This window comes from Hyaena hyaena, unplaced genomic scaffold, assembly GCF_003009895.1.
Source record: "Hyaena hyaena isolate Hyena2069 unplaced genomic scaffold, ASM300989v1 scaffold_248, whole genome shotgun sequence".
In the NCBI taxonomy this organism is placed as follows: Eukaryota; Metazoa; Chordata; class Mammalia; order Carnivora; family Hyaenidae; genus Hyaena; species Hyaena hyaena.
Window position 1 is genome coordinate 553,805 of NW_024080881.1, and position 21,456 is coordinate 575,260.

General features: G+C 56.3%; 1 protein-coding gene across 1 annotated transcript; it reads right to left on the bottom strand.

Moving 5' to 3' along the window:
- Positions 1 to 8,718: 8,718 nt before the first annotated feature.
- Positions 8,719 to 21,407, bottom strand: MAP4K2 (mitogen-activated protein kinase kinase kinase kinase 2). Its single transcript, XM_039244789.1, has 32 exons — positions 21,261 to 21,407; positions 21,078 to 21,135; positions 20,783 to 20,873; positions 20,633 to 20,697; positions 20,272 to 20,327; positions 19,853 to 19,900; positions 19,724 to 19,766; positions 19,261 to 19,333; positions 19,049 to 19,180; positions 18,906 to 18,968; positions 18,501 to 18,582; positions 18,304 to 18,411; positions 17,784 to 17,862; positions 16,917 to 16,975; positions 16,379 to 16,422; positions 16,257 to 16,295; positions 16,124 to 16,157; positions 15,917 to 16,022; positions 15,748 to 15,836; positions 15,624 to 15,665; positions 15,436 to 15,520; positions 15,261 to 15,340; positions 15,120 to 15,180; positions 14,920 to 15,037; positions 11,078 to 11,136; positions 10,893 to 10,996; positions 10,625 to 10,802; positions 9,990 to 10,058; positions 9,768 to 9,854; positions 9,455 to 9,525; positions 9,301 to 9,356; positions 8,719 to 9,194 (listed from the first exon to the last, which is right to left on the bottom strand). Exons 1-32 carry the CDS (start codon positions 21,354 to 21,356, stop codon positions 9,107 to 9,109), a joined length of 2,463 nt encoding a protein of 820 aa, XP_039100720.1. The 5' UTR covers positions 21,357 to 21,407; the 3' UTR covers positions 8,719 to 9,106.
- Between the last annotated feature and the right edge of the window lie 49 nt (positions 21,408 to 21,456).

Genomic DNA, 21,456 nt, shown 5'->3' on the forward strand with positions numbered 1-21,456 from the left:
TGCGTCGTAGTGTCATGGGATTGGCTGTCGCTTGTTCGATTCTTTTTCTACTCCCCTCCCCCGGGGAGCAGTTTCGCTGGGATTAAGCGAGAGGTCGCGGGGGTAAAGCCGCTGCTGAACGAGATTCACGGCGGGGGTGGAGTGGAGCAGGAGCGCGCATGCGCAGCTGGGACAAAGTGGCCTCTCCGCCCTTTGCTTCATGGTCGACCCTGGGGTCCGGCGCGGAAGCCTAGGTGACGTCAATTCTCGATTCCCATGGTAACCCGGAACTGGGGGACAGGGGAGGGGCCGGCGCGCGCCGGTAAACAGGATCCGTTGAGGAGCCGCAGGTAAAAAGGGACTTCCTGTTTTCTTAAGAAAGAAGCGATAAGACAGTTTTTTTGAAAGATTAAATGCAATATCTGAGCCGACAGAAGAACACATAATCTGAGGCGAAAAGCAATATAATGTCCATTTCAAAATTATTTTACAAACACGTTGCATTTCCATTAGAGTCTCAACTGGGTTGGGGGGGTTGATTACATCACCCTAAAATCATAAAATTATGAAATGAAAATAGCGGGGAAACTTGTAAACGAGGCGGAGGAGGAACTTGCATTTCAGACGATACAAACAGTATAAAAACCAGCATAATAAAACTATGTAGTGTTATAGGAAAGACAGATTAGTGCAACAGGAAAAGACTGGGAATTGATTTCCCCTTATGTAGGTAGATTCCGTAAGGCAAAAATTTAGCTAATAAAGCGTAGAGAGTGCTGAATTAGACAATAAAACAGACACGGAACACAATGTAGGACACTATCAGAGCCCCCTATAGAGACTTTTAGGAAGACAAGAAACTCAGAGTAATAAAAGATGACCACCAAAGAAATTAGAACTGTAAAATAAAAGTCGGCAGACAATAATACGCTAGGAAAATAAACTTGCCGCACATGAAGTAGAACTTATATGCAAAGAAGTCTTCGAAGTTAATTAGAGGGGGTGCACCTGGATTGCTCAGTTGGTTTCCCACATGACTCCCTCTCAGGCCATGATCTCCCGGTTCATGAGTTCAAGCCCCATCCCGCTCGGTGCTAACAGCTCAGAGCCTGGAGGTTGTTTCGGATTCTGTGTCTCCCTGTCTCTATGACCCTACTCTCTCTGTCTCTCAAAAATAAACATTCAAAAAAATTTTTGTATGTTTATGTCATGTTTGAAAACGAAGTAAAAGTTAATTCATTCAGTTAATACAACATATTCTCTGGAGGAGGAAAGAGTTCAGTGTGTGAGCAGTTACTGACTGCAAAACAGCTTGGTGGATAGCGGAAGTAAATGAAACTCAGTACCTGCTTTCCAGAAAATCATAGTCTAGTAAAGGAAAAAAAAAACCGCACAACTGAAAATGTACTGTTAATACAAATAGTGCTGCTGCCCTTCTGATAACAGCAAAGGCTCTGTGTGATGGGTCAGTACCTGCACTCCTCTTTAGTTGTTTCCGTTGAATTTCTTCTTTTATCCAGGATTCTCGTGAGAGTGTTTTTAAAGTCCAAGTTAAAATGTTTTGGTGGTCTTTATTAATTTTTATTTTTGCAGAATGTGGCCTTTAAAATCTCTTCAAAAAAGGATACTTTTTTTTTTAAATATTTTTTTTAACATTTATTCACTTTTTTTTTTTTTTTTTAATTTCTAGGAGAGAGAGAGAGAGAGACAGCGTGAGCAGGGGAGGGTCAGAGAGAGAGGGAGACACAGAATCTGAAACAGGCTCCAGGCTCTGAGCTGGCAGTCAGCACAGAGCCCGACGCGGGGCTCGAACCCACAAACCGCAAGATCATGACCTAAGCGAAAGTCGGACGCTTAACCGACTAAGCCACCCAGGCGCCCCAAAAAAGGATAGTTTTCTTTATGGCCAAGTATATGATTAATTTTTAGAAGTGCTCCACGGACGAGTGAAGAACTAAGTTCGGATGTTGGCTACTCCAGGCTCTGTTCTGGGTTCCTTACATATAGCAGTTCATTTCATTCTCACAACCACCTTCGGAGATGGTTCTCATCTCCAATTTATAGATGAGAAAATGGAGACACAGAGAGGATAACTACCCCAAATCTACCAGTGTGGTTTCCTGATCCAAGACTCCTGTTCGGTCAGAACGGGATTGGAATGCAGTCCATGCCACTTTGTGGCCCAAGGACCAGCAGGCTGATTCTTCCCAGTTTGGAGACAGTTTGGAGTCTTACAGAGCCAGACCAGCCATCCACCAGCAGGCAAGTGGGAAGTAATTTAGTCTCTCCATACCTCAGTTTCTTTGTCTGCACTGTGCTGATCCAGTGAGATCAGAGAGCACCGTAGGTTTGAATAGGAACTCCCTGGTCTGCAGAGACAAGAACGACACACAGATTTCGGACAGAGATGTCTCCTGATTTTATACGAGGGTGCAGTACAATTAAAAAAAAATATGTTATCTTGTCTTTGTCCCAAGATCCTGGCACAGAGCTCCAAAAACCTTTAGGATCTCCTGAATGATATGAGTAACAAGCCCCTTTGGACCATACCCGAGTTTAAGTTCACAGGTGACTCATTGCCAGCCCTGAGAGCCCTGAGATAGCTTCAGGATGCTGGCTGGTCAGAAAAACCACCCAGCTCTCAGTCCCACCTCTGGAGAAGAGAGAGGGCCTGGAGACTGCATTCAATCACATGGCCCATGATTTCATCAATCATGCCTATGTAAGAAAACCTCAGAAACCCTGAACAATGAGGTTTGGAGGGCGGAGTTGGTGAACATACTGATATGACAGAAGGGTGGTAGATACCCTGACTCCATAGGGACATAAATCAGCTCCTGGGTTCAGGACTGTTCCAGACCTTGCCGCATGTCTTCATCTAGCTGTTCACTTGTATCCTCTGTAGTAAAACAGCAGTCATAAATGTAGTGCTTTCCTAAGTTCTGTGAGTCATGCTGGCAAATTGTTGAACCTGAAGGGGGTTTGTGGGAACCCGGAAATTGCAGGCACCAGGACTTGAGGCTGAATTCCTTAACCCGTGGCGTCTTCACCAACTCAGAGTAGTTCATGTCGGAATTGAATGGACTTGGAAGACATTGGTGGGTGTCAGAGAATTGGTGTTGGAATCTGCAAGGTCCCGAGTGTCACCTGGGTGCCTGGGTGGCTCAGTTGGTTAGGCGGCTGACTTCAGCTCAGGTCATGATCTCCCAGTTTGTGAGTTTGAGCCCCACGTCGGGCTCTGTGCTGACAGCTCAGAGCCTGGAGCCTGCTTCGGATTTGTGTCTGCTGCTCTCTCTCTCTCTGCCCCTCCCCAGCTTGTGTGCATGTGCGCACTCTCTCTCTCTCTCAGAAATAACATTTAAAAAAAAGTTTCGGCCCTTCCTACTAATCTCTGGCATTTTCCGTCTTTTAAATCTACATCTGATAGTTCAGAAACCCCAGCCCCTGGCAAGACTGGTTGGTAGTACCATGTAGCTAGCTGACGCTGGAAGTAGCAAATCCATGGTTGTTTGCCTCTGCGTCCACCCTTTGGAGAGCCCCACCTGTGATTCCATTACCTGCATTAGGAATAACGCTATCTAGCATGGAGTGAGCACCCACTCCGCACCAAGACCTTTCATATTTTTTCCTGCAAAATCATGTTTATTTACAACCGCCTAATTTTTTTTTTGTTTTTATTTAAAACAATTTTTATTTATTTTTCGGGGCGGGGGGAGAGCAGAGAGAGGGAGACACAGAATCCAAAGCAGGCTCCAGGCTCTGAGCTGTCAGGGGCTCAGAAATCCTAGACCACAAGAACATGACCTGAGCTGAAGTGGGATGCTTAACTGACTGAGCCCCTATTTACCACTTCCTGTTAAAGCTAATTTGAATTAGTGGGAGATAGGTAGTGAGATTTGTGACTTTAGGTACAGATTATAATAGGGCACCTGGGTGGCTCAGTCAGTCAAGCGGCCAACTTTGGCTCAGGTCACAATTTCGCAGTTGGTAAGTTTGAGTCCTACATCGCACCCTAGAGCCTGGAGCCTGGTTTGCATGCTGCATCTCTCTCTCTCTCTCTCTGCCCCTCCCCTGCTCGTGCTCATGCTGTCTCTCAAAAATAAATAAAATGTAAAAAAAATTTTTTTTTAAGAGATAATAGCATTTAACAGGTATGTGCAAATCATGTACCTGATAAAGGACTTATATCCAGACTCTCAAGACACAACAAGAAGACCCTACTTTTTAAAACGGAACCAAAGAGATGATCAGACTCTTCTTTTTTTTTTTCCTTCTCTTCTTAAAAATTTTAAGTAATCTCTGCACCCAACGTGGGGCACACACTCACAACCCCGAGATCACCAGCTGCGTGCTCTACCTCTTGGCCAGCCAGCCACCGCCAAACAGACTCTTCTGCAAAGAAGTCGTATAGATGGTAAATAAGAACAGAAAAAGATGCTCGGCAACAATCATGAAAAAAAAGTAAATTAAAACCACGAAGAGATTCCACGACATATCTCTTTGGCTAAACCAACCACACACCAAGTGTCATCAAGGACATGAAAGGGTTAGAATTCCCCTACCTTGCTGGCAGGGATGTAAAATGGTATAACCACTTTGGAAAAGAGTTGGGCAGTTCCTTAAAAAGCTCAACTGCGGGGCGCCTGGGTGGCTTAGTCGGTTAGGCGTCCAACTTTCGCTCAGGTCATGCTCTCGCAGTTCGTGGGTTCGAGCCCTGTGTCGGGCTCTGTGCTGACTGCCAGCTCAGAGCCTGGAGCCTATTTCAGAGTCTGTATCTCCCTCTCTCTCTGACCCTCCCCTGCTCATGCTGTCCCTCTCTCTCTCTCTCTCTCTCTCTCTCCCCCTCCTAGAAATAAATTTAGAAAGAAAAAAAGAAAAGCTCAACTGCACTTCCCACATGCTCCAGCCCTTTCACTCCGAAGTATTTATCCAAGAGAAATGAAAGTTTATGTCCACACACAGAAACATACATTAGTGTTCATAGCAGTTTTATTTTGTAATAGTCCAGAGCTGGAAAAAGCCCAAATGTCCAACAGGTGACTAGCCAAGCAAATTGTGGTATACCTATTAGATGGAGTACTACTCGGCAATGAAAAAAAACAACGATTATACATGCAACATGTGAGTCATAAACCAATTTGCTTAGTGAAAGGCGAAGAGGAGGGCATACTGCACGATTCTATTTATTTCAATTCTGAAAAATGCACATTCATCTATAGTGACAGAGAGCGGCTCAGAGGCTACTATGAGGAGCAGGAGGGCATGATTGCAAAGGAGCAGGGAAACTGAGGGACAGGATGGATGTTATCTTGATCATGGTGATGGTGTATACATATGTCATCATCAAATAGTACAGTTTCAGTATATGCAGTGTATGGGGTACCAATTATCCCTCAATAAAGCTTTTTAGTTTAAGTTTATTTACGTAATCCCTATACCCAACATAGAGCTCGAACTCATGACCCTGAGATGAAGAGTTGCATGCTCTTTCAACTCAAGAGCCAGCCAGATGCTTCTCAATAAAGATATTTTAACAAACAATAGAGGAAACTAGAGAAAGACAGAGGCATCTGCCTGTAATTCTACTCACAACACTGGTTTCATACTATAGAGAAGGATTATCTTGGCTTTTGGTTTCTGAAGTCATTACAGGGTCTTATTTTTCTAGAGATTATTTGTACGTTTAAACTTACATGTCCCTCCACAGTATTTGAAACATACAAAAAGAACTGACATACGTTGAACGCCTGTGAGCCCATCACCCAACCTGAGGACCAAGATTTTACCAAAACCCTTGCAAATTCCTGGGGTCCTTCCTCATCCCACCCCCGTCTCCTCTCCTCTCAGAGACCAGCATCGTGACCTTTGTACTTTTTCTTCCCCGATCTGGATAGTTTTATCACTCGTGCATGTATCACTAGACAACAAATGGTTTTGGGTTTTGAGCTTTAGAAAATGCTATCACGCTGTGGGTAGTTTCATGGGATTTGCTGTTTTAATTCAGTATTCGATCTCTGAGGTTCATCTGTGTTGTGTTTTGTGTTATTACGGCATTTTCCATGCTCTCAATAGCGATGCAGGCAGACTTGGGGCTTGCTATATGTGGGGACAAAACAGCTCGGTGAGCTGGTCTGGTCAAGAAGGCAGCCTGCAGGACCCCCTCTTTGCCCCCTCAGGCCCATCCCTTCACTCAGAAAGCACGTCTGAGGGCCTCTGCACCAGGCAATGACCAGGCGCTGGACGTGCCACAGAAACATGGCCAGTCCCTCGCCATTCTGGAGCGCATGGTTTTGGTTGTCACCTTGACCTCTGACCCTCACTTGGCTACGAGCCAGTTACCTGAACATCCTGGGGCACCCATGCCTCTTCCACTTACCCACAGAATGGCTTAAAGAGGCCAAACTGACCTATCTCAGAAGCTTCGGCCCAGAAGGGCAAGCAATTTTGACAAACAAGAACAAACACGGCCACCCTGACCCAGCAATGCCGCTTCCAGGAATTTCTGAAATTCCCATGGGACACCTGAACGGCCTAATATTTATTGCACAAGAATATTTATTGCAGTGTTGTCTATAATATGAAAGTAATAGAAACACATTTACATCCAAAGGGATCTAATCAGGTTAATGAACAGGGGTGTGGGAAGCCCATACAATGAAACACCGCTAGCTATAAAAAAACAAAAATAAATTAAAAAAAAAAAAAAAAGAGGGAGGCAGTGATAATGGAAAGCTGTCCTAGTCGTATTTTAAAAGGGTAAGAGCAGAAAGGTATGTGGAATATGTTACCACAGGTATAAAAAAGGAAGAAGAAATCATACTGAGCTGCTTAAGTCTTTCCAGAAAGGTTCATGAGTAACTGAGACCTAGATAGGTGACTTTTCATTGTATCTCTTTTGTGTTTTTAAAAAATAGCGCGCCACAGACCAGGGCTACCTATTTAAAAATACATAAATAAATAACACTCGGGCTTTCCGTGCAAACTCCCAGCTTCCTGGGCTTTCTCTGTCTTGTGGCCAGCCTGTGCTGCCAGTGAATATTTTACTCGAAGCCCTTACTTCCCCCCCCATCTCCCACTTTGGCATGTTAACGCTCTTGACTCCCCCCCACCCCCTTTTCAAAAGATGTGGGTGGCAGCAGAGGGTTGGGGCAGCCTGCCACAAGGTGGCGCTCTCTGCTGACCGCTGCTTCGCAGGTAGAAGGTCTGTCCTCCCCAGGCACCTGGGATCCGGGTCAGGGGCCTCTGCTGAGTGGGAGCTCACCTCCCCACCCCTAGCATGCCTCACCTTAACCCTGCACCCCCACCAAGAAATCTGGAGACTGAGAAGTTAGGAATTCTATCCCTGTCGCTCCACCATTTGGCCCATCACGTCTGCCAGGCAGGTGCAGGCCTTCAGAACTTGGGAGGTACCTGTCACCCTCCTTTGGGTCTCAGGGAGAGCAAAGTTGTGAGTGCCAATGCACAGAAGCCTTGTCTCCTTCCCTGCCTGACAATCCATTTCAGCCAAGGAACCCCAGGAATCAGAGCAGTCAGGGCTCTGAAGGAGAGTGGACAAGGAGGGCACTATGACGACCTGGGGTCACCCTGGGCCGCTGGAGGCTCTTCACACAAGCTGCCATCTACCTCCCCGCCCCCATATGCATCTATTTATCAAATACCAGCAACCCACCGGGTAGAGAAGTTCTTAATTCAAACAGTTGCCTTTACTTTCAGAAGAAAGATCACTGGGCTGTTGCTCAAGCTCTTCCCCCAGACCCAAGGCCTTCCCACCCTATGCAGCCATGGTCTTGTGTGTGCACCTGACCTCTCCTTCAAGGCCAGCTGCCATCCTACCTCTTTGACCTCACCTGCCCACAGGCTCTGGTCAAAAGCAGCCTGGTCTTTGCCTGAGACAATGGGGGTCTCCCTGGCCTGAGGGTATGGAGCCCTCCAAGAGGGAAAAGTGGGAGAATGAAAATGCAAACCACAAGGTCAGCCCTGGGTAGACAGACATACCCTCAAGACGCAGGCTCCAGCAAGGACAGCTCCCTTCCCTGGGGGCTGGTCCACGTCTTGGTAGTGACCCCTCTGTGAGCCCGGGGTCTGGCACTGAGAAGGCCATCTGGGAATACTTGTTAAATGGACAGAGGCTCCTCTTCCCGGAGCCCGGCCTGATGACGGAGCCCGTACTTAGCAGTGTTGGTCTGATGGCGCACGCTGAGGCCTAAGCAGCAAGTGAGAGGCAGGGAGGCAGCCCTGGGCCTGGGCAGGGGATACAGATCAGGACAGGTGGTGTCCATAAACCAAAGCCTCGCTGGCACTGGGCGGAGCTGCCAGGGGCTGGCCCTTCCTGGGTGCCGGCTGCCTGGTGAGATCCTCTACAGGGGCAGGCGTGCCCCGGATGAGAGTCCCTTTGTTCAGCCGGCCTCCCCCATCTGCTCGATTCCTTGGCCATAAAAGAGGCCTCATATTACACAGCTGAGGGTTCATCCTGAGCAGGGGTGCCCTGGAAGGCAGTGCCCCTGGGAGGCTTTCTGGGGCCACTGGCCTCTCCATTACCTTTGCCTGGCTCCCCGATAAGGGAACCCACCAGAACACTGGCGGCCCGCCCTTCCACAGTGCACCCATAGCAGTGTTGCCACATAAGGATGTGCTGGAGGGAGGAGGGAGGGAAAGAGAGGGAGGAGGGAGATGAAGCCTCTCAGCTCCTCCTCCTCAGCCCCCCCCCCCCCCCGCCCCAACAAAGAGGGATCAGTGGAGTAAAATCAAACCAGCTTTAATACCAATATAGTCTCTCTTTTAAATACCTTGTTCCCCGGGACAGGGTGTAGGGGCAGGCTCTGGGCAAGAAGAATGGAAAGGAAATGTGGAACAAAATGGAATGGATCACCCAGGCCTGCCCCCACCCCACCCAGGGTCCTTGCCACAGGGCCCAGGTTGCCCATGGGGGTGGGGGAGGGGACAGCAGCTTCCTCTGGTCCAGGGCTCCCCTCCCCACCCAAAACTCTTCTCGCAAGTATTTCTGCCCTTCAGACCAGCAGGGCCTGGGCTCCTCTGATCTGGGAGGGAAGGCAGCTAAGGCCTGGGGACAGGGCGGGGGCGTGCCAGGGGGCAGGGTGGGGGTGTGCCACCCGCCAGACCCGCCCTCTCAGTAACTGCTCTGATGGCCGGTGAGGATGTAGAGGTTGCTGTGAGCCCCTGGGTTGTCGGTGGGAATGCTCTCAAGGATGATATCTCTGGAGGGGAGACAGAGGCGGAGGTGAGCAGGGCAGGGAAGGCCTGTGGGCAGGTCCGTATGGCCTCGGGGGCATCTGAAGGGGAGGCTGGGGCACCCCGTCCTACCTGTGGGCCCCGAGCACTCGGAAGATCCTTGTCTCGTCTGTGATCTCCTGAGTCACCTGGGAAGAAAAGGGGCACTGAGGCCACCCCAGCAGGCCCTCTCCTAAGAGGTGGGGACAAGCAGGTCGGGGGCGGCCAGGTTCCCGAGTTCCACTACCTCGTTGGTGTCCAGGCTTCGGCCTTGCATTCCGTGGCTCCAGAAGGCCAGGACGCTGTCCTGCAGACACACTAGGAGGGACCGGCGGCCATCAGCTCCGCACCTGCCCCGCACCTGCCCCGAGGGCGCTGGCTCCCCCAGCCACGCCCAGGGCCCACGTCTGGGCCCCAGAGGTCCTCACAGGCTGTGGTGGTCCTGGAGAGGGGCTGCGGCGCCTGCCTCCTGGACCCACCGCCAGCCCCAGGCCCCTGGGCCACACCGCGTGCTCCAGGCTGGGGACAGTTCCACCCCTGGCGCCATCTGGCTCACTCACCCACAGTCTCAATGGGGAAGTCGAAGGTCAGCACAGGCGCCAGTGTGGCCGTGGGCTCACCCAGCAGGTTGACAATCCTCACACAGCCTGCGCAGGGAGAGGGCTCGTGGGGGGAGGGACTGCGTGGTTCCCTTCTGGGGAGGCAGACCCCCACTCACAAGGCTTCCCTCACCTCCCCTAACTCCGTCCACTGCCCTCAGCCCTGACATCAGGGGTACTCACGGTCAAAGGAGACTAGGACTGTGTCCCTGTCCACTTGGATCACCTGCTGGGCTGTGCCCGGGAGCCCCTCTGCAGACAAGGGAGACATGGCCGGGCTGAGCCACCAGCCCCACTGCGGCCCCAAGAGGAAGACGTGGGGGACGGCTACAGCCAGCTGTCCCCACGACCACATTTCAAGGCCACAGCAGTCCCGCTGGGCTCCCGTGCCGCACAGCCGGGAAACTGAGGTTCAGAGTGGCAAGGTGGCCCGCGCGCAGGCGCACAGTGGTGGGAGGGCAGGGTTTTGGGAATCGAGAGAAGCACAATGTGTGACTCCCTCACTACGGGACCACAAATCTCTGAGCCTCAGTTTCCCCCTTTGTAACACAGGCCAGACGATGCCCGCCTTGCAGGGGCCGCTGTGAGGACTAAGAACGACAGCTTGTGAGACCCCTGCAGTGGTGGCCGGGTGTTCTTAGCTGCCGAGCCCTTTGGTCTAATGAAATCTCAGCTGAAGGGAGGCTGGTCTCCGTGGAGCCATTCGCTGCAGGGAACATGCAATCTCTCTCTCTGTCTGTCTGTGCCTGTCTCGTGTGAGCACACACACACACACACACACACACACACACATGCGCGTGCGCGGCCCTCCAGCTCACCAGGTGGTATGAGGACATCAGGCGTCAGACCAGCCTCCAGGGGCAGGACATGGAACAGGACCCGACATCCGGGCCCCTCGGGGCCCTCGGCCCCCACGCACACCTGTGGCAGCTCTTTCCCGTCCAGCACCAGCGGCTCCAGCATCCCCGCCGGGCTGGGCAAGGGGCTGGAGAAGTTCTGGGGGGCGGCAGGGGTGCTCAGGTCTCCATGTCCTCAGGCCCACCGCCACCTGCCCCCCTCCCCCGCCTGGCCCCGCCCACCCCACACCTTCAGCAGCAGGAACTTCTGCAGCGGCTCGTACCACTGCAGCAGGAGCAGGCTGGCGGGCAGGGCGGCCAGCAGGAAGGTGCTGCCCGTGTAGGGGTTCCGCACTGTGAGAGAGGCGGGCAGTGGGTCCCGGGCGGTGCCCGGGACCCCCAGCCCTCCCTGGCCCCACCTGGCCCAGCTCTTACCCACACGGCACTGCAGGCAGCCTTTGGTGTCTGGAATCTTGGTGGACAGGGCAAAGCGCCTGCGGGGGTTACAGCCAGGACATATGTCATGGTTGAGAGAGACTGAAGCTCAGAGAGGCAGAGCAACGTGCCCAGGTCACGCAGCTGTGCAAGCCGGTCTCAGGGCTCTAACACCCAGCCTGCAGTGTCTCTGTCCAGTCCATGGGGTCGGACCACAGAAGCCTTTAACTGTGCAACCTTGGGCAAGTCACTTAACCTCCCTCTGCCTCAACTTCCACATCTGTAGAATGGGGGGCGGGTAGCAGCGGCACCGACCTCAGAGGGCCACAGTAAGGATGAAATGAGTTAATACAGGGGCACCTGGGTGGCTCAGTCGGTTGAGCATCCGTCTCTTGATTTTGGCTCCCAGGGTTGTGGGATCGAGCCCTGCGTGAGGCTCCACGCTGAGCATGGAGCCCACTTGGGATTCATTCTCTCTCTCTCTCTCTCTCTCTCTCCCTCTGCCCCTCTCCCTCGATCACACTCTCTAATTAAAAAAATCAATGAGTTAATACAAGAGAAAGGTTTACCGCAGAGCCCGGCACACTGAGAGCACTCCCAAAGGGCTAGCTTTCACCGTTCTGAATGATTACTTTCCTGCCTATCTTCAGCCATCGAAAATCCTTTTCAGGGGGAAGGCAAGGGATAAATGAAGAATGAATGCAGAAACGAGAGCGTGGAGGGCTCGGGAGCCTATGAGGCCCCAGCCCCGCCAGGCTGCTGGAGCACTCACGGCCGTCCCTGCTCCCCACACGCCACGTGTCACATGTCACAGAAGGGCAGGGACGGGCCAGGAGATTAAGACTTGCAAGAAAACCGCAAACAAACGGCCTGCCCGCCCCCATCCCACCCCTGCCTCTGCTGAAGCTATACCACCTGGGACCAGAGAGGGGCCTGCCCAGGCGACATCCTTGCTCTGGTTACTGGCTGTCCCCCAAGCCCTCAGGGGACCTTCTGAGCGGCTGGGGAACAGGGCTACAAGTCCGCAGCCCTGCCACCTTCTCCCAGCGACCCCCCCCCCCCCCCCCCCCCCCCCCCGCCAGGCAGCCCATGCCCGTCTCTCACCATCCCTCCGCCCTCCCTCTTCTCTCTCCCTTGGCTCCTCCTAATCTCTTCCCGACCTGGCCTTTGGATGGGACAGGGGCAGATATTCTTGTATTTGTTTTTCCTCCAGACAACTCTGGCTCTCTGCTCTTTATGTTCGCAGTCACACTGTGACTCCGTAGTTTCCCAGACACACACCCAAAGCTGCCAGTGACTCGCCGGGGCGCTGACGGGCCTGTTTCCTGCAGGTCCTGGGACAAAGCAGAGGTTTGCTGGGGGTGGGGGGGTGGGGGGGGCTGAGCTCAGGAAGCCCCAGGGCCACAGGGCTCCAGATGCCGAATCAGCGAGCCCACTGCAGGAAGGGCCTGTGCCCCCGGCCTCCCGGCTGGAGTCGCCCCTGGCCTGACCTCACCCACTATGCCTACTGGCGCCCACCACCCACCTGGGCAGAGGAGTGTCTAAGCCCCCAGCCCAGACCCCTCCTGGAATTCAGCCTCACCGGGCCCACGGCCAGCGAAGGCCCCACGTACGCACCTTTAACTCCATGTGACAATACTGAGTCCTGGTCCCCCCCCACACCTGATGACAGCTCTATCCTTCCCGTCGCCCAGGCCAAATTCCCTGGACCCCTCCTTGACCCCTCTTTCTCTCCCATCCACCAACTGTCAGGAAATCCTGCTGATTCAACTTCCAAAATAAAAACCAGAATCCAGCTGCTCTTCCTCTCCTTCTCTGCTACCCTGGCCCGCGCCACCGCCACCTCTCACCTGATGATCACAATAAGCTCCTGACAGGCCTCCCCGCTTTCCCCTGAGCCCTTCAATCGATTCTCAACACAGCAGCTAGAGGGATCCCCTGAAAACCTCAGTCCATGTCACTCTTCTGCAGTGGCCCTCAGGTTGCTCTGAGTCAAAACCAAAAACCTCAGTGTGGCTCTGGGGCCCTCCCAGGTCATCTTCCCCACGCTCCCTCCATCTGGCTACACCAGTCTCCTTGCTGTTCCTCGAACAGGCCAGGCCTGTTCCTGCCCCAGGGCCTTTGCACTGGCCGTCCTCCGCCCCACTCCCGGCAACAAATCTTATTGTTGGTTGTTTGCCATCTGGTCTCCAGTGACAAGAAAGTCTGGGGAATAGGAGGGACCTTTGTTCACAGAGTCCCCCGGGCACATCCTAGGTACTCAGAAGATACTCGCTGAATGACTAAACAAGGGACTCTGTCTCGGACATCCCCCTGGACACCTCACAAGACACGACACGATGTGCTCCCCTGAGGTCTCCCGGTCCCTCCTTCTCCCTCCTGCCCCCTCCAGCCAGGCCCCAAATCCTGTCAGCCCCACTTTCTGAATAGGGTTCAAGTCTGTCCACCCCATAGCCTGACCCCCACTGCCTCAGGTCGCTACACAGACCTCCTTTCCGAGTGCCCTCTCGCCAGCCGCCCCCGTCAGCACAGCCAGCAGAGACGCCTCTAGTCTTGGCGGGTCTGACGAGCCCCTCTCTCTTGACCCCCAGCTCTAGGAGACAGCATGTGACCCCGGCCTGCCCCCCCCACCCTGAGCTCCTCATCCCCTGGCCACAGAGACAGGCTCTGAAGTGGGCACGAACCTCTTTCGCTAGACGAAAGAGAATTGGCCCCCGGACTTTGTGGGAATTACTTAGAAGCAGAAGTTCTAGAACCGCACGGCTGTTAGCTAATGGCACGCTGGCCTGGGACTGTGTGCGCATCCATCAGCGGACAAGAACGCCTACCTGAGAATGGAGGTGACAGAGGACAGCAGAGCCAAGAGAGGCAGGCAGGTTCCTGGTAAGGCCGTTTAAGCCTGGATCCAGCTGGGCCTGAAGCTAACCCTATTCCTGAACTTTCAGTTACATGAGCCATTAACTGCCCTCCCGTGCTCAAGTCAGCGAGCTGCACTGTCTACTGCGGGAAGAGTCCTGACTGGCATTCAGAGGGCTCCTTCTAAAAGGCTCACGGTGGGGGCACCTGGGTGGCTCAGTCGGTTGTGCGCCCGACTTCAGCTCAGGTCATGATCTCACGGTTTGTGAGTTCGAGCCCCGCCTCAGGCTCACTGCCGTCAGCCTGTCAGCGTGGAGCTTGCTTCAGGCCCTCTGTCCCCCTCTCTCTGCCCCTCCCCCACTTGCACCGTCCCCCACAGAAGCATAAAGACAAATAAATAAAAATTTAAAATGCTCATGGTGCCATCGCCTGTGGAACAAAACCCAGATCTTGGGCCTGGCCTCAAAAGCGGGGCTCCGTCACCTGCCGAGCTTTCCCTCTGGCTGCTCCCCCAGGTCACCCGCGTGCTTTCACACATGCTCTTCCCCTCCATGGAAGGCGGCTCCCTGATTCATCTGCCTGGAAACCCACTGTGCACTCTCCACCTCCAGGCCCTCATGTGGCGGGCCCTCAGAAGAGGCCTCTGTGCGCCACTCCCCCTCTGGTTCACTGCGGTGCCATTTGATTTGTCGTCTCCAAGCCCTGCCTAGGATCAGGCACACAAGTAGCCCACACCCTAACAGCACCCCAACAACACAGCTGCCTCGCTATGGTCTCCTTGCTTCCCAATGGGCCCAGGGCGGGGAGGGGAAGCCCAGGAGAGGGGTATCAATGGCACTGGGCACTGATGGATCAGGAAACTGGGCTCAGAGAGGCAAAGTGACGCATCTGAGGTCATGGGTCATATTCAACCCTGTCTCTGCCCCTCTGCCTCCCGCGCTTCCCTTCCCACCCCACGGCACGCCCCACCCCCTTGGGGTCCCAACCTGGGGATGATGCGCTGTGTGAGGCGGTTGGTGGGGATGGAGAGGGGAACCTGTTGCTGAAGTCGTCGTTGCTCAAACAGGCCTGGGAGGTCATGGGCCCAGATGTGCGTGGATTTCCCTGCAGGGAGGGAGAGAGGGGCTCAGAGAGAGGTGGAGGGGAGGGGGCAGGCCCGGGGCCCCGCCCCTGCCCCGCCCCATACCTGAGAGTGACAGCAGCACGTTGTTCACACAGTAGAGCCAGGTGCAGCGGTGAGAGATGAGCTAGGGGTGGACAGACGGCCGGGGGGTCAGCTCCCCCAGCCCCCCGAGGCCCTCTCCCCCCGAAGCCAGCCAGGCCTCACCTTCTCCAGCGTGTCCTCATGCAGTTCATGCAGGTTGAGGGTGTAGACGCCTTCTTCCGCCCCCACCACCAGAAACTGGTCTGCATGTTCAGGTACAGGGTCAGAGGTCAATCGTGCCCCCCTGGTCCCAAGCTGGGGGTTCCCAGGCTCCTGCTTCCTCCCTGCCCCGGCCTACCCCGGGTGACAGGGTGAATCCAGGTGACGGCAGCGTGGATCCTCAGGGGGCAGCCATTGAAGACTTTGGAGAAGCAGGCACCCATCTGGGGAGAAGGCAAGAGGCTGGTTAAGAAGACGTGGGGGGGGGCGGGGAGTGGAGGGCAGCGGGCAGGGGGGCTCCCGGGTGGCAGGGCTGCGGACACTTACATGCACCTTGGGAGTGGGGGGGAGCCCGTGGCAGGATGATCTCTGGAAGGGGGGGGAAGAAGTCAGGGCCAACGTGACACCCCCAGCCTCCCAGCCTCCCAGCCCCTCCGTAGCACCCCCTCACCTCAGGATCCTCCCTGTGCTTCATGGTGGCCCAGGCAGTGGGGAGCAGTGGGGGGCTGTTAGGGCCTGGGACAGGAGGGGGTGGGGCTCCTGCGGGCACAGAGTGGCCGTGAATTCTAGCTCTAGCCCCGCCCTGAGCCTGCCTCCAGGTCCCCCAACCCTGGACTCACCCAGGGGGCTGGACAGAAGGTCCTCGGCTGGAGGCTCGGTGGCAGATGGCCCCAAGAATGGGGCCCGCTTGATGGTCCCCATAGCATCGTCTGGGGAGTCCAGCTCCTGGCAGGAGAGTCAGGGGGCCGAGCCTGGCTGTTGGCGGGTCACCCGTAACCCAGCCCCGTCCCAACCGCACCCTCTCCAGCCCTTCCCCCACCCCACACCTGGAGTTCTGAGGCTGGCCGGATGGTCAGGCTCCTGTGGGGGACAAACCAGAGGGACATGAGGTGTGAGATGTGACCAGGCCCCAGGTCCAGCTGCCGCCCCCCCCATGGCCCTTCGGGCCCAGCCCCTCACCTTTCCTCCAGGGCCTCCTCTACCGACTGTAGCAGGCTCCTAGGCAGGACGCGATGAGGTCAGAGGTCAGCCTTTTCTGCTGCCCCCACCCCTCCCCTATAGCCTCCCTCTCCCTCACTCACCCACTCAGCTCCTCCTTTCCCAGCAGCGTCCACTCCTCTTCCCACTGCAGGGAAACCGAGTCAGAAAGACCAAAAGAGAGTCAGAGACAAAAAAAGCAACGTGAGAGGGTGACTGAGAGACTGCACGCAGGACAGGACGCACAGACGGAAGATGACACGGTAACAGGCAAGACAACTGTGAGCGAGAGGGACGACAGGCAAAGAAACTATGCAAGAGAGCAAACAGCCCAAGAAGGGGACAGAGAGCAGCCAGGGCAAGAGGTAGAGTGGGACAACCAGGCTCGGGAGCGGGCCACGGGTCTGTGATAGGCCCACGTGCTAGAGAGGCGTGGTCCCAGTGCCCAGGAAGAAGTGTGTGCCCACACCCTTCCCTGCTCTTCTGCCCCCCGCCCCCCCCCCCCCGCCTTTGCTGTCCTGAGTGGGACAAGCCTCCTCGCACAGTGCTTTCCCCGGCCAGGCTGCTGCTGCTGCCTCAAGAGTTTGAGACACACACCCCTGCACACCGCCCCCCCCCCCACATACACCGTCAGACCCTCACCGGCTCGTTCAGTGGGTCCGTTTCCTTCCTGCGTGGGGCGCCAAATTTCACCTGGTGAACTGGGGGACCCCAGGGTACCCACGTTAGGAAGGTGGGCTCCCGACTGACCCCAACACTCACACCAAATGCCCATACACAGCCCCCACCAAATCCATATGCACACAGACTCCCACACAGCCATCCGCCAGATGTGTACACAGCCCCTCAGCAGATCTACACACCTAGCTCCCCACCGAATCCAAATACACAGGCCCCCACTGAATCCACATACACGGCCCTCTCACCAATCCAAACCCCCCCATCAAGTCCACACACCCCTTACCAAATCCACACACACAGCCCACCGCCACCAAGTTGATACACACGGGCCCCCACAAAATCCATGAGCACAGCCCCCCCCCACTGAATCCACACATACAGCCCCCACCAATTCCATATACTACAAGCCCCCCCATCCATTCGCACAGCTCCCCACCAAATCCATGCACAGACCCTCACCAAATTCACACACACAGCCCCCCGCAAATCCACACACCTTAGCCCCCCCAAATCCACACACAAGACCCCCCAATCCAAACACCAGTGCCACCCAATCCACACACAGCCTCCCCAACAAATCTACACGCAGCTCCCCACCAAATTCCCAATACAGCCCCCACTGATCCCACATACCACAGGCCCCCCAAATCCATACACTGTAGGCCCCCCCACAAAATCCACACACAAGCCCCCAAATCCAGACACCCATCCCACCCAAATCCACACATACAGCCTCCCCTCAAATCCACCCTCGGCGCCCCATCAAGTACCTCCCCCCCCCAAATCCACACACTAAATCCACAGACCCAGCCCGCCCAGCAGACTCACACTGGATCTCGGAGGGGGTTCTCTCGGCCGGGCCGTGCTGACCCCGCGAGTGAATGGTGTCTGGAAACATGTCGTAAGTCTAAGAGAGAAGACAAACCGCAGACACACACCCAGCACTCGCCTCCCGCCGGGTGTCTCTGGAAACACTCTGTGCGCGAGGATGCGTCGGGCTTTCACAACCCTCTGAGATGATCGTGAGATTACACAGCACCGTCGTTTCAACGACGAGAAAACCAACACAGAGAGGCAAGCGGCTGGCCGAGGATCACCCAGAAACCAGAAGGTGGCTAAGCTGGGGTCAGCTCAGCCTGAACCAAGGGCAGGAATTTATCAGGCGTTGGGGGGGCGGTACCGGGGACAAGACGGGCCCAGGGAAGACTTCTACTGGGCGGACTTGCCTGGAGGAAAGTTCTCAGGGCGGGCAACATTGAAGTTAAAGGGACCTGACTCATACCGCCTCCGTGCTCCTTACCACCCAGCCGGCCGGGCCAAGATCTATTCCCCAGCTCTCCTCACTCACCTCTAGTTCACAGTCCTCTGGGGAAGGGGTGCTCAGGTGGGGGTCATTGGCTTTGTCCAGCAGCTGTGTGAGGAGAGCCCGAGGGAGCTGCTGGGTTGTGAATGGGTGCTGGAAGACCGAGGGGGACACGGTTGGTTCCAGGCCTCAAGGGCCCTGCTTTCAAGCATCCAGGCTCCTGCCCTGCCCTTGCCTCCCACCTGCAGAAGCTTCTCTGCTGTTGGCCTCTTCTTGGGGTTCTTGGTCAAGGCTAGCTTGAGGAAGTGGTGGAAATTCTGGGTCCTGGTGGGCACAAGAGAACCCCCCCCGGCCCCCAGACCCAGGTTAGCCCTCACGTGGCGCATCCCGCCAGCTGCCCCCTGCCACCACTCCAGGAAGGAGCCAGCCTGAGGCCAAGGGCAGCTGCCCAAGCAATGTTGCCGTCACGACATGGCAGCCCTTCCTCCCCACCTGCGCCGGGTCTCCTGACCCAGAGACAGGGCTCAAGCCCCTCCCGCAGGTGGCCCGCAAAGGCTGAAGGGGCAGGGCTGGGAGCTGGCGGAAGGCTCTCCACCCCCATGGCAACTGCTGGAAAGGAGGCCCCAGCGGGGCATGCGGGCCCTCACCAGTGAGTCTTGTCTCTCAGCCGGGGCGGCTGGAAGCTACTCTTCGACATGAGCATCAAGGCCCTGTGGAGAGCACGAGGTCAGGGGACAAGGTCATCAGGGCCCTCGGGGTCGGGCAAGGGGCAAGTAAGTGTTGGGCGGACCTCATGGGGTGCAGATGGAAGAGAGGGGGCTGCAGCTCGCCCAGCTCAATGGCGGTGATGCCCAGGGCCCAGACGTCACAGAGCTCGTTGTAGCCTCCTTTGCGTTCCACGGCGGCCACCTCTGGGGCCATCCTAGAGGCGGGGTCACAGATGGGATGGCCAGGTGCCCCCCCTGCGGCCCCCAGCCCCCTCAGCCCAAGGCACAGCCTCACCAGTAAGGAGTCCCAATGAAAGATCTCCTCTTAGCCACAGACGCCGTCAGCTCGCCTGCCACCCCAAAGTCGGCTGCGGGGAGAGAGAGCTACTCCCATCCGCCCTCCGGCTACCACTCCCCACCCACTTCCAGGGCTCAGGCTTGGAATGCACCTGAAGGGTTCAGAGAGCAGGCGGCCCAAGTTCAGCCACAACCACCCCAGGTCCAAGGCAAGGCCAGGTCCCCCCTCCGGGAGGGGTCAACCACCTTCTATCGCTGACCAAGCGCATAGTCCCAGGTTAGATTCCAGACAGACCCAACCGCCTCCAACTACTAGCAGGGAAGGAGGGCTTGTCCGCTTTCTCAACGGGGAAACTGAGGGTTCAGTGGTACAGTGACTTGCTCGAGGACACCCAGCACCTGAACGCAGACTCTAAGCTCCCCCAGGACCCTCACCCTGATTTTTTCCCCGGGGTACTGACCCAGCTTGACATCTCCCTGGAGGGTGAGGAGAAGATTGGCTCCCTGTGGGAATGGAGGAGAGAGAATCCCGTCTGGTGCCCCCAAGAGCCTTCTCCTGCCTCCCACGATGCCCTGGGCCAGACCCCTACCTTGATGTCTCTGTGGATCTTCCCCTGAGAGTGTAAGTGGTGTAGCCCCTGGGGACAAAGAGGAGCTCCTGAGAGCGGCCACCCAGCACTATCCCACCTCTTCTGAACCCCCTCTCGGGGCTGGGGCCCCCCACCCAAGCAGCTTCCTCCTCCCCTCTCCCCAAACAGGAAGTGACTGAGCCAAGAGGGAAATGTGCTGCTTCCGGCAACAGGGCTGGGGCCCCTTTCCCCCCAGGACCCACAGCCCCCCAGGCCAGCCCTGCCCTGAGGCACTCCACCCACCCCACCCCCAACACACACACACACACGCACACACGCACACACACACGCACACATTCACGCGCACACGCCAGCCAGGCTCCTTGCCCACAACTCCTGGGGACTTAAAAGAGTGTGAACAGCCTCATGGGCCCAGCTACCTTCAGCGCCTCCCGGCACACATAGGCAATCTGCCGTTCCTCCAGGGGCCCGGTGGCTGAAATGGAAGGAGTGAAGGCTGGCATGGAGGTCTGGAGGATATGCTGACCTTCCCAGGCCACCCTGCGTGGGGGAAGCGGCAGGCACTGCTGGGTGAAAGAGGTGTTGGCCTGGTCCCCTCCCTGCACAGTCTGGGATACGGAGCCCAGAGAAGGACACCATTTCTGTCAAGGTCACACAGCCAGTTAGGAGAGAGGAAGGGCCTAGGCCCAGAACCCCAGCTCTTCTCTCCTGCCCCATGTCGGGGAAGAGGGGGTTGGGGAACGGCTGTGGCCCTCTGGGGCCTGGAGGCCTGGCCCTCACCGTGGTATATCTCCTGCAAGGACCCCCCTCCGCAGAACTCCATGCAGATCCACAAGCGGTCATTCCTGCGAGGGCACAGAACTGGGGTGGGCACGTGGCAGAGCCACATGGGGGCTGCCTAGGGCTGAGCAAAGGGTAAAGCAGCCTCACCTGAGGTAGCTGCCAATGTAGGCCACCACATTGGGGTGACGGCACTCACGTAGGATGGTGATTTCCTGCTGGAGGGAGCTGATGTCGTCCCCTGGGGAGCACAGGGCATGATGGGGGGAGGGCGCATAGGGGTTGCTCTAACTCAGTGCCCTCATCTGCAAAATGGGCACATCCGGGCCAGACAAATCCCAAACGACAGCACCTCCTGGGGCCTGTTTCTCAGGGGGTCAACTCTCGGGGCCACCCGGCGCTCTGCCCTCCCACCAGCGCAGAGGCCCTGCCTCCAGGCCCTCACCTGGGTCTAGCTTGACTATCTTGACCGCGGCCAGTTCGGACGTGACCGTGTCTCGGGCCTGCAGGGGCAGAGGAGGTGAAGCGGGATGAGGAGGGGGGCGGGGCTGGGGGCTGGATCCCGCGGTAAGGCGCAGAGTCTGCACCCTCGTCGCCGCTCTCCCGCCCGTCCGGCCGCCCGGCGCACCTTGTAGACGTCGCCATAGGTCCCGGCCCCCACGCGCTGCAGCAGCTCGAAGCGGTCCCGCGGATCCTGCAGCGACACGTCCCGCAGCAGCGCCATTGCCCGGCGCCGGGCGGGCCGGCGGGCGGGCGGTCGTGAGCTGCGGAGCCGCGGAGCCGGCGCGGGGCGGTGCGGGGCGGGGTGGGGCGGGGCAGGACCG